The sequence below is a fragment of the Etheostoma cragini genome, chromosome 24 (genome assembly GCF_013103735.1).
Source record: "Etheostoma cragini isolate CJK2018 chromosome 24, CSU_Ecrag_1.0, whole genome shotgun sequence".
Lineage (NCBI taxonomy): Eukaryota > Metazoa > Chordata > Actinopteri > Perciformes > Percidae > Etheostoma > Etheostoma cragini.
In genome coordinates this window covers 2,847,114-2,857,118 of record NC_048430.1, presented here as the reverse complement: position 1 = coordinate 2,857,118, position 10,005 = coordinate 2,847,114, and the positions used below count along the sequence as shown (strand labels likewise).

General features: G+C 38.3%; 3 protein-coding genes across 5 annotated transcripts; all 3 read left to right on the top strand.

The window, feature by feature from the left end:
- Positions 1 to 1,169: 1,169 nt before the first annotated feature.
- si:busm1-52i16.2 (claudin-10) lies at positions 1,170 to 4,114 on the top strand. The gene is made up of 5 exons (XM_034864538.1): positions 1,170 to 1,703; positions 1,804 to 1,965; positions 2,361 to 2,442; positions 2,567 to 2,680; positions 3,755 to 4,114. Exons 1-5 carry the CDS (start codon positions 1,472 to 1,474, stop codon positions 4,095 to 4,097), a joined length of 933 nt encoding a protein of 310 aa, XP_034720429.1. The 5' UTR covers positions 1,170 to 1,471; the 3' UTR covers positions 4,098 to 4,114.
- A 38-nt stretch (positions 4,115 to 4,152) lies between these two features.
- LOC117939313 (claudin-10-like) lies at positions 4,153 to 7,363 on the top strand. 3 transcript variants are annotated; one of them, XM_034864553.1, is made up of 7 exons: positions 4,153 to 4,574; positions 4,664 to 4,767; positions 5,801 to 5,937; positions 6,441 to 6,602; positions 6,705 to 6,792; positions 6,881 to 6,985; positions 7,156 to 7,363. In XM_034864553.1, exons 2-7 carry the CDS (start codon positions 4,676 to 4,678, stop codon positions 7,250 to 7,252), a joined length of 681 nt encoding a protein of 226 aa, XP_034720444.1. In that variant the 5' UTR covers positions 4,153 to 4,574; positions 4,664 to 4,675; the 3' UTR covers positions 7,253 to 7,363. The 3 variants fall into 3 exon arrangements, with proteins under 3 accessions (XP_034720444.1, XP_034720443.1, XP_034720445.1); XM_034864552.1 differs by having other exon boundaries at positions 4,154 to 4,576; positions 4,667 to 4,767; XM_034864554.1 differs by having other exon boundaries at positions 4,161 to 4,767; positions 7,179 to 7,216.
- Positions 7,364 to 7,475: 112 nt separating this feature from the next.
- si:ch211-181l5.2 (claudin-10) lies at positions 7,476 to 9,887 on the top strand. The gene is made up of 5 exons (XM_034864543.1): positions 7,476 to 8,296; positions 8,673 to 8,834; positions 8,918 to 8,999; positions 9,098 to 9,202; positions 9,370 to 9,887. Exons 1-5 carry the CDS (start codon positions 8,065 to 8,067, stop codon positions 9,575 to 9,577), a joined length of 789 nt encoding a protein of 262 aa, XP_034720434.1. The 5' UTR covers positions 7,476 to 8,064; the 3' UTR covers positions 9,578 to 9,887.
- Positions 9,888 to 10,005: the final 118 nt, after the last annotated feature.

Genomic DNA, 10,005 nt, shown 5'->3' with positions numbered 1-10,005 from the left:
TATATATATATATATATATGCTAAAATGAGAGAAAAAGAGGATGTAATATTTACATGTGAACTCAGAGATATTTGTGATCATTTAATTTAAAATGCTCTAGATTGTTATCAAGGGCAACTCCCCATTTTACAAAGAGATATCAGTTTACTTCACACAAAAGTACAATTCACTCTCTGAAAATAGTTATATAATGTTATGTGTGGCTCTGATGGAAGCTTTGTAAAGAGACAATGACATGACAAGTTCTAATTCTGTCTCCCTTTAATTGTTAAGTTATCTCTTGTTATATGCCAACAATACTTTTTTATATCAAACATATCTTTATATTCTCTTCTCTCTTCCTGTAGAACATTATTGCTTTTGATGACTCATCTTGAACTTGAAGGCATGTACATAAATGTATCAAATCAAATTTGATTTAGGGCAACATCCATCATATAAACCATACCTGACCATAGCTAACAGGAATACAGCAGGAAATGTGTGTTTGGAAGTCAAAACTTTTATTTCCATGTCTCCCCAACTCATTGCAGCTCTGCATTGCTCTGTAAAGCCACGGCCACTTTTCAGTGATCCAATCACATTTTAAAGGTTTGATTTAAAACCCTTGTGTAACTAAGCCCTGCCCTGTATACATATTTAGTTTCACAGTATATGTCAGATTGCTGAAGCGAAAGACACGCTAACTTTCCTTTTACTATGACTTTAACGTCTGAGAAAAATAACCCTGAAATGTCACCGTGTCTCGGTTTGGGCTTACTAAAGAAAGCTACTGAAGGGAATTGTGAGATATGTAGGATCCAGTGTTTTTGGAGCCATACCTAAAAACTAGGGACTGAAAGTCAAGATATCTTGGCCTCTGCAATTCATTTTGACCATCAGTCTGTTGAGTCCCCTAATTCTTTGAAAGTACAATAATAAATTGCTGGAAACCCCCTTTAATTAGGAATTAAATTATTTTGCCTTTGTTTCAAAAAGTTTCAAATTTTCAGGATATATCAATTTGGCTATATTATTGGGTATATTATGCTGATGCAGTAAACAGATCCTTCTTTTATACTACGTCTGCAAATAAGGGAACTTTCGATGGGGGCATGAAGCTGCTTTGGTAATTTCAGATAAATGCTTAGGTGAGCACTCTCAGTCCAGATTTAACAACTCTCGACTGTGGCCCATGGGAACCTGAGCAACTGTTGTCTCTCACCCACATGTACATTACTAGCTGGAACAACAGCACACCCCTGATGTGTATCTGTTTGAATGTGAATTAAGTAGTCCAGCTCAGGATGTACATGTCTTCTGCATGAGTAACAGGCTGCCATTTAAAGAAATAACAAAAAAGAGCATCACAATTTTAATTGTGGATGAGTAATCGATGATCAGAAATAGAACCTTTTGGAAATAACCTATTGCAAGAGCTTCCTTGGATCTTAAATCTACATAGCAGATCAACTCACAAGAAGCTGGGAGATGCAGATCCGTGTGGTCCAGATCTGGGGTTTCCTGATGATCGTTGTTGGCTGGATCTTTGTTGCCTGCACCATGGCCATGGAGGGCTGGAAGATCAGCGCCATTGGGGGGATGGGGGGCTCTGCCGTCATCAAGGTGAGATGGTACTGGTCCAACCTGTGGAGATCCTGTGTTACGGACTCAATTAATATCAGTAACTGTTACGACTATCCTGTGCTCTGGTCTGTGGAGGGTAGGTAATACACTTTCCACCCTATCTAACAAACTTAGTGTCACCTCTCATATCAAGACTAGTCATTAATGTCTATTTGTGTCTTACTGTGTGACTCCAGGTCACATCCAGATAGTACGAGGTCTGCTGATGGCAGCTCTTTCCCTCGGCGTCGTGGGGTTTGTGCTTGGTATGATGGGCATGGAGTGCACCTTCATTGGGGGAAAAGACCGGTCAAAGTACAAGAAGATCTACGCCAGTGGATGTTGCCATATAATCAGCGGTAATTTCTAGAGTAATTGATATCAGCAGATGTATGTACAATCTATCATGAGATAGATTAGTGTTTTCCCATATTTTGTTTTGTGAGCCCTAAAAAGAAAGAAATTTCCCTCCATTGTTTTACTTGAATATTTTATACTTTAGAGACCTGGAGAGTTAATTTTATCCAGCAATAAAATTAAAAAAAGATAAATGAATTAAATTAATAAATTATTTTACTTAAAAAAAAAAAAGTCTTGCTAACAATTTTGTGACCCCCTCATATTTATCTTTTGAACTGTATGGAGGTCCCACCCCCAAGTTGGGAAACACTGATGTCTTTTGTTCTTATTAAAGGCAACATTGCATAGTAAACAGTATTTTCTAAACTTAACACTCAACATGATTTTTCTTCAGGATTGATGTCCACATGTGGGTATGCTGTTTATGCACATTATGTCTCATTTGAATACTTCAGCCTTAACTTTGATGGACTAAAGTAAGTGAACAGCCTCAAATGTAACTATATATTTTGTTTGAGCAAGAAAAACAATACATTAATCATTATAATCAATCAGATTAAAACATCAATCCTAAAAAAATATCTGTTTTAACACTGACAGATATGACCTTGGCACCCCGTTGTTCCTCGGCTGGGTCGGCTCGGCCTTTCACATGACTGGTGGTTTCTTCTATCTGTGGTCAGTGTGCACGCCGATCTGCGGAGAAGAGGAAATGTGAGTACAGACACGCACTTGTACTGTACATGTTGTTGTTGTTGTAACATGTTAGGTGAAGGGATTAAATAACTTCACTTCCTTAATAAATGCCTTTTGCATAAGTAAAATGACTCATTATCCAAAATGCATCAGGCTGAAAAGAGCAGGTGAAAGGTGAGGGTGTGCAGATAAACACTGTGGGTACGCCCCCCCTCACCTTGTAGTACAACCCTAAAGCCATTGGTGTAATTAAGCCATAAACGAATAAGCATACCTTGGCAGAAAGATTGCCAATCGGGGAGAAACAGTTAAACCTACAAGCACCGCTACATCTCACTAATTCTGGAGTCTCCACAAAGAAAATTATTGTTCTTACCCTTCAGTTTTTGTGTAGATTAAATAAACATAAGACATAACCATTAGTGACCTTAGAAGGTGCTGATGGGTGGACTATGTTAAATTTGATCAGAGCCAGGCTCGGAAGGTTTTTTTCTTCTTTTTTTAAGGTATAAGAGTGTTGATCTTTTCATCTGACGGGAAAAAGCAAATACGCATTTTGTCATAAAATATCTATTAATTTAAACTGCTTATAGTGAGTAAACTACTCTGCTGCTACTCCTCATCTAGATGATTTCCTAGTGAGGGCAAATACTTATCAGCTGATACATTTGCTTGGTTCTGTAGAGCTATTAAGTATTCTGTAAATGCAATAGCTGTAATGTAGGTTTTGCATGATTGTAAAGCCACAGCTACCATAGACGACATGTCTATGGGGACACGAGGGCATGTCCTTAGGTTTTTTTGGGGGGGATTTACTAAGTGGTGGTCTGTGGCAGCAGTGTTTTGACTGAATGATGTGTGGAGGGGCAACAAACCGCATTTCTTTATGTTTGGAAAACACCCAAAACATACTTGAATAGTTGACTGAACAAATAAATTATTTTAAAAACATTAGGTGCATTGGGAGAACTCCTGGCCTCAATATTTTGAAAAATCTCAGTTACAGCATACATGGAGCGTAGTGAGAATATAAGTAAGGAGGGATCCAGCAGCCCTGTAATGTTTGACGATAATGTGTTTCTCTCTCTCCAGGGAAATAAATGTCCAGCCACTACCAGACCTCGAGCAAAACAAGCCCACCTCACCTCTGTCCACTGTGTCCAAGATCTCATTCAAGACCAAGGTGGCCTCAGAGTCAGAGTTTTTGCCTAAGTCTAAGCAGTCGGACCTGTCTGGCACTTCCTCGAGTTTAGAACGCGTGTCCAAATCTGGACGCACAGCCAAGTTAAGGCAGTCATCCCAGACTGGGCAAACCACCCGTTCTGCAACGTGGAGGTCAGGATCCGAGGCGGGATCTGAGTCACTAACGGGCCCAACTACGTCAGGCACCTCGAGTATTAAGACTAAACAGTTCTTTAAAAAATCTTATATTTGAATAAATGTGAGTCATAATGTGACAAATACAGTATGAATACACGTGACGGACTCATGATATGATGCTTTTCTATTCAATGTGTAAATCGGTGGTTAAAGCAAATTCAGCGATATGTGTTGTGTTCTATAAATAGATATCAAATCTTACAAATCTTTTTTTTACTGAATTGATTAGTAGACAGTTTGCTGCCTGATCATGATTGTCATCTATAATGATTTACATTCAGGAATCATGTATATTCATTATAACTAAGGCATACATCCATGTTTGATCAAATTTAAACAACAAAGAGCAACTCCGCCAGGCTTATTAGGTCTGGTTGACAGTAAACAGTGTCTGCTTTTCTGGTTTTAAAACCTTCACACAAACACAGGCAGTTGTAGGAAGATTGGATCTACAGTTTTACATCTGAAGCAAAGCCCTTGAGGCTTTTCTTTTCTTTTCTTGAATTATTAGTGGACTTAGTCCTTCACAAGATAGTTAGGCATTAAATAGCTTCACATTTGGTACTATTGGCTCTACTTTTCATCTTCTACAATCTTAATACGTAAAGGCTCTCTATTTACCAGACTGAAGAGATGTGTAGGATACTGGCTCAGATCCTGGGCCTGCTGCTCTGCATTGTGGGCTGGGGCTTTGTGGCCTGCACCCTTGCCATGGACCACTGGAGGTAAGCAAACAAGAGTTAGAAGAAACAAATAGAAGAATCCATCTGATGCCCTTTAGCCCAAGAGAAAAACAATCTAAGAACCCTAGAAATGTCAACAAAAAAATACCTATTAACCTGATTGCTAACATGAAAAATGTGTTATCCAAAGTGAATTGAGCTGAATTGGCAACATGTTTGTGTAAATGGGCCCAATCGGAGTGTCAATGTGTCTTTTTTTTTCTGTTTCCTGAGTACAAGATTTCCTATGCATAATAATAAATAATAAATGTTAATTGATTTGCATATGATAAAATTTTGTTTTGTTGTGGTGTCAATTTGAAACAACTTTTGGAAATGGCAAAATGTCATAATCTTTGGGCTCTGCAATGTGACAATATATATATTAAAATAAAAAAGTATTTTGTATACATTTTCCTATATTGGTTCTATCACTATGTTGAAAAACCAGCAGCCATACTGCACTATGGCAATATGTACATCATTTGGGTGACACTTCACGTTCTTATCCTTATAAAATAAAATGACACATTACTTTTCATTGGTCATTTATTTAATTCATACAGGAGCATACAGAAAAATCTGAAAAATATGACCTACTGTGTATCTGTATAATAGATTTTGGGCATATTGCCCTGCCCCAACATTGGTTTAATAAATGTACAAAGCAAGCTTGATAAATGATGCTCCAGCTGAGCCTGATACTTCACCATCAGAATGTCTTAGCCTTGGCTGCTTCAATTTTAACCTTTCATCTGTCTATTGTGAGTCTACCAACTTTTGCAGAAGTGCAATATAAAATCACTGGGCTGCCATTTTTATGTGCTGAATTTCTGTTTGACATACTCACAATTTATCCTTGCTGTTGTGGCAATCCTACTCTTACATGCTCATTGCTGGTGGCAGGCAAAAATGTGTAGGAGGGCAAATTTAGAGAAGGGATGTGATTAGGAAATGCAGTGCAAACAAGACTGTGGACTTAATATGTTAATAAGTGCCAAAACGGTTCATTTATTTTATATTTTTCTCACTGGAGGGTGGCCCAGCTGGGGGGTCCAGGGTGCTCCTCTGTAGTGACAGCTTGGTACTGGTCTGACCTGTGGAGGGACTGCTACGAAGACTCCACGGCTCTGGTGAACTGTGTAGACTTCCAAGTGTTGTGGACGGTCAAAAGTTGGTACATTTAGGCTTGTAACAATTATTACATAAGTGTCTAATTGTCAATTATTTTTTACATAATCACCGTATCTTTGCTAAGATTTTAAGACTGGTCATTGTTGGTTTTGTTTAGATATGTCTAAACATGTAACATTGTAATTATGTAAGTGATTATTGGTCAGCCTGTATATTTTTATTATGTCAATCTAAGTTGGCACTTGACCCTATTCAAGCTTATAGCAACACAAATAACAGAGATGAAATGTTTGATGATAATAAAGAGGCATGGTTTACTTCATATTTCTCTTACTGTATTATCTGGGAAAAGATATATGCTGAAATTCATTCTAAACTTTAATTTGTTTAAAAAATAAAGAATAAATATTTTTCAGTTTGACTGAAGAACTGATTATATTGTTATCGCAATTAAATGTTATTGTCGGAGTCTTCACAGTGCTCATATAATGTAAAATACATAAATGAATTAGTGAATGCATGACCCAGATGTGTGTTTTCAGCATACATGCAGGCAGTCAGGGGGCTCCTGATGTTTGGCCTTTGCCTCGGCTTTATTGGCACAGTGCTCACATGTTACGGGATTGAGTGCACACACACCGGTGGAGACCAGAGCAGTTACGACAGGATGCTAATAACAGCGTCTGCTTTCCACCTGGTCGGCTGTGAGTGTGATTTGTTTGCATTCACAAAGCCTCAGCTGAGAGTAGCTGCTCAGAACATCACGGGTTCTTTCTTGTTTTTTCTCCCATGTGTCCGTCATGCAGGCATATCAGACATGACTGGTTACTGTTTATACATAAACACAGTGGTTCCAGAGTATTTACACAGCAAAGCAGATCCATCGAAAATGAGGTAACGTGTCCTTTGAATTACCCACATTAACATGGAAATTTGAGTAAACAAGATATTAGGCAATTTTAACTTAATTAACTCTCCTCAGCTATGAAATTGGACTCCCTCTATACCTTGGCCTGGTGGGGAGTTTCCTCATTCTACTTGGCTGTACAGTTCACGGTGCAACAGTATGCAGAGATAACCACCCAAGGTTTGTTAACTTACTTTACTTTACATTGAACAGAAAAACATCTCCTTCCTACAAAGAACCTGCAAGTGTGAAACTATAGTAGTTACCATTTCCAAATTTTCCAGAAATCTGAAGTAGAGTAAATTTTCCAAGTACTCACTGATGTATACTGTTACTGTTGTTTCTGACAGGATACAATACTCTCACTCTGCAGCAGATATCCCATGGTTCCATTTTCCAAGTAGAAGAAAAATCACACATCTGTGGACGATCAAGACTGTCAAATGACCCGGCTTCTCTCTACAAGATGGCTTTAGCTGTGGTTATGCAACGCTATAGATTCATTTCAATTGTCCAGCTCACCCTGCAATTAATCAGTAAAGAATATATATATATATATATATATATATATATATATATATATATATATATATATATATATATATATATATATATATATATATATGTATATACAAATACACACACATATCTTATCTCTTGTTCTGTCTAGAATGAACTATCACATTGACTGTAAATTTGATTAGAATATGCTTTAATTCCTAATCTGTTCCAGGATTGTAGAACGCAACCTTCCTACCGCCCCTTAAAATGTCCAAATTACCAGAAACTTTACTGAGAGCCTTGGTATTGTCCGGCCCAGCAGATAATGTAGTGTGTGACTATTGTGCAAACAAAAGCAATACATATTTGTTGATGCAAAGCCCATCCGACATCTAAGAGTTTTTTTTATAGATAGAGATATAAAAGAAGAAAATGTCTATTTCAAGAAACAAATCAAATGGTTGATTTGCAATAATGACGAAGCCAAAAACACAAGAGTTAACTGCAATGTTAGTATGATCAGGCACACCTTCACACCTTCTGCCTGAATGCGGGGAACCTAAAGGATGCTTACAAGGCAAAACCGTCTAAAAGATAAGGTAAAAAAACAACACTGCTGGTCTGACACATCAGCAATCACAGAGGAAGAGCTCAGTCCAGTTTTCCACTGTGGGAAGTTGTTCAAACTCAGACAGTACTCTATATTTAACACATCTTGAGACTTTTTAATCTCTACTACTTGAGAACCAGCCGTCACCATGGAGTACAGGACGGTAGTGATGTACGTGGAGATCGGCTGCTTTGTGTCCAGCCTGTTTGGCTGGATCCTGGTATGTTCCACCCTTCCCACAGAGTACTGGACTTTCTCCGAGGTGAGCAATGTCGTGCTCACCACAGGCAACTTCTACTACAACCTGTGGAAGGACTGCGTCTCAGACACCACAGGGATGTCTGACTGTAAGGAATACCCTTCCATGCTGGCCCTGCCTGGTAGGATACTCGGAAAACTAATATGACTCACGTTTTGTATCAAGCTTAAAAACAGTTGCAAAGATTTAGGGACTGTAAAAGTATTACTGCGGTGGGAGAGGGGCTACATTTTTAAATGTTATATGTATGTATATGTAGGAAAAACAATTTCCTCCACTCCATTACTTCAAAGTAATGCATATTAATAATTTGCATACAATCCCTTAGTAAATTTGGCTCCATTGAAAGGTTTTGCATTGACATTCATTTGGTTTTTAGATCACACTGCAGTAATAAATAGATATTCCTTTAGGTAAAGTGCTTTAAATGCATTAATGGTACATTTATTACTCATCTGGTTCAAGATTGAAAAACTGTTTCACTTGTTTTCTTTCAGCGTTCCTACACGCCTGCCGAGCGCTCGCTGTCTGCACTGTTATCACTGGTTTCTTTGGAGGCGTCCTCACACTTATAGGGATGAAATGCACTAAAATAGGCGGATCAGAGATTACCAATACGAGGGTGACCTTTGCAGGCGGTATAACCTACCTGGTATCAGGTAAACAACATGTTTGTTGTTTCTGAGTATTAAACTTGACAATTATGCACTCATGATGTTAAAAGTTAAATATTTTGTGATAGGATTCTGTGGTATGATCACCTACTCATGGTGGGCTAACCAAATCATAACAGAATTCTTGGATCCCAATTACTTACCACAGAAGTGAGTACTTTTAAAGGAGTATGATTTTTATAACCATTAAAAATAGGGAAAAAGAGGTGCAGAAATACTAACCTTAACTCTTCTTACTTGCTATTCAGATTTGAACTTGGAGCTGCAATTTTCATTGGCTGGGGTGGCTCCATCCTTCTCCTCTGTGGAGGGACAGTGTTGTCTTACTTGTCTGGAAAAGGTTTACCATCAAGGTGAATATAAGACCTCTATATTTTTACTTAAACTGTTGTATTTCCTCTTTAATCTTTAATTATGACCATGACTAGCTGTGTTGCTTACCATATCAAAGCAAAAAATGTTTTGTTTTAAATGAGTAGAACAATTGAGAATAGCTTCACCATGTATTTTATTGTTTCAGTAATGTCAAGAGTTCTACAGAAAGGTCACGCAGAGCAGCCACTTACGCCTCTGCCCAGACCAGACGGACCTACATGCTGCCGGCCACGGCGTCCAGAGTGACTCTTGTGCCGCCGATGTTTTATGAAGGCAGGAAGAGCCAAGCAAGCATTGCAACCAGTGCAACAAGGAAAGCCAGTGTCACCTTCAACAGGGACAGCTTCGTCTGAGCCAGAGGGGACTTCTGAGCTAGTGAAGTTACTTTAAAGATTTGAAAATCTACTGTGTCTATGACTGGTATCAGTCTTCTAATCAAACTCATGGCAAGCACGAACACAAGTCAAAAATTTCCTTTAGAGATGGGCCGATACCATTTTTTGCTTCCCAATACCGATTCTGATACCTTAACATTCGTATTGACCAATACCAAGTACTGATCTGATACCAGTGTGTCATATATTTTAACAATCGTATACTACTATCCCTGTATGGATGTTATAGGATTTCTATCTTTATTGGCGGTCTGGCTCAGGTTAAACTCTTTGTGAGACATGAACAAACAATGAACACCACAGAACTTTCTTTTATTATCCAGTTTGGCAGTCAAAAGGAAAAAGAACATAAATAAAGTACTTTAACGTAGATTTTCTTAGGGGCT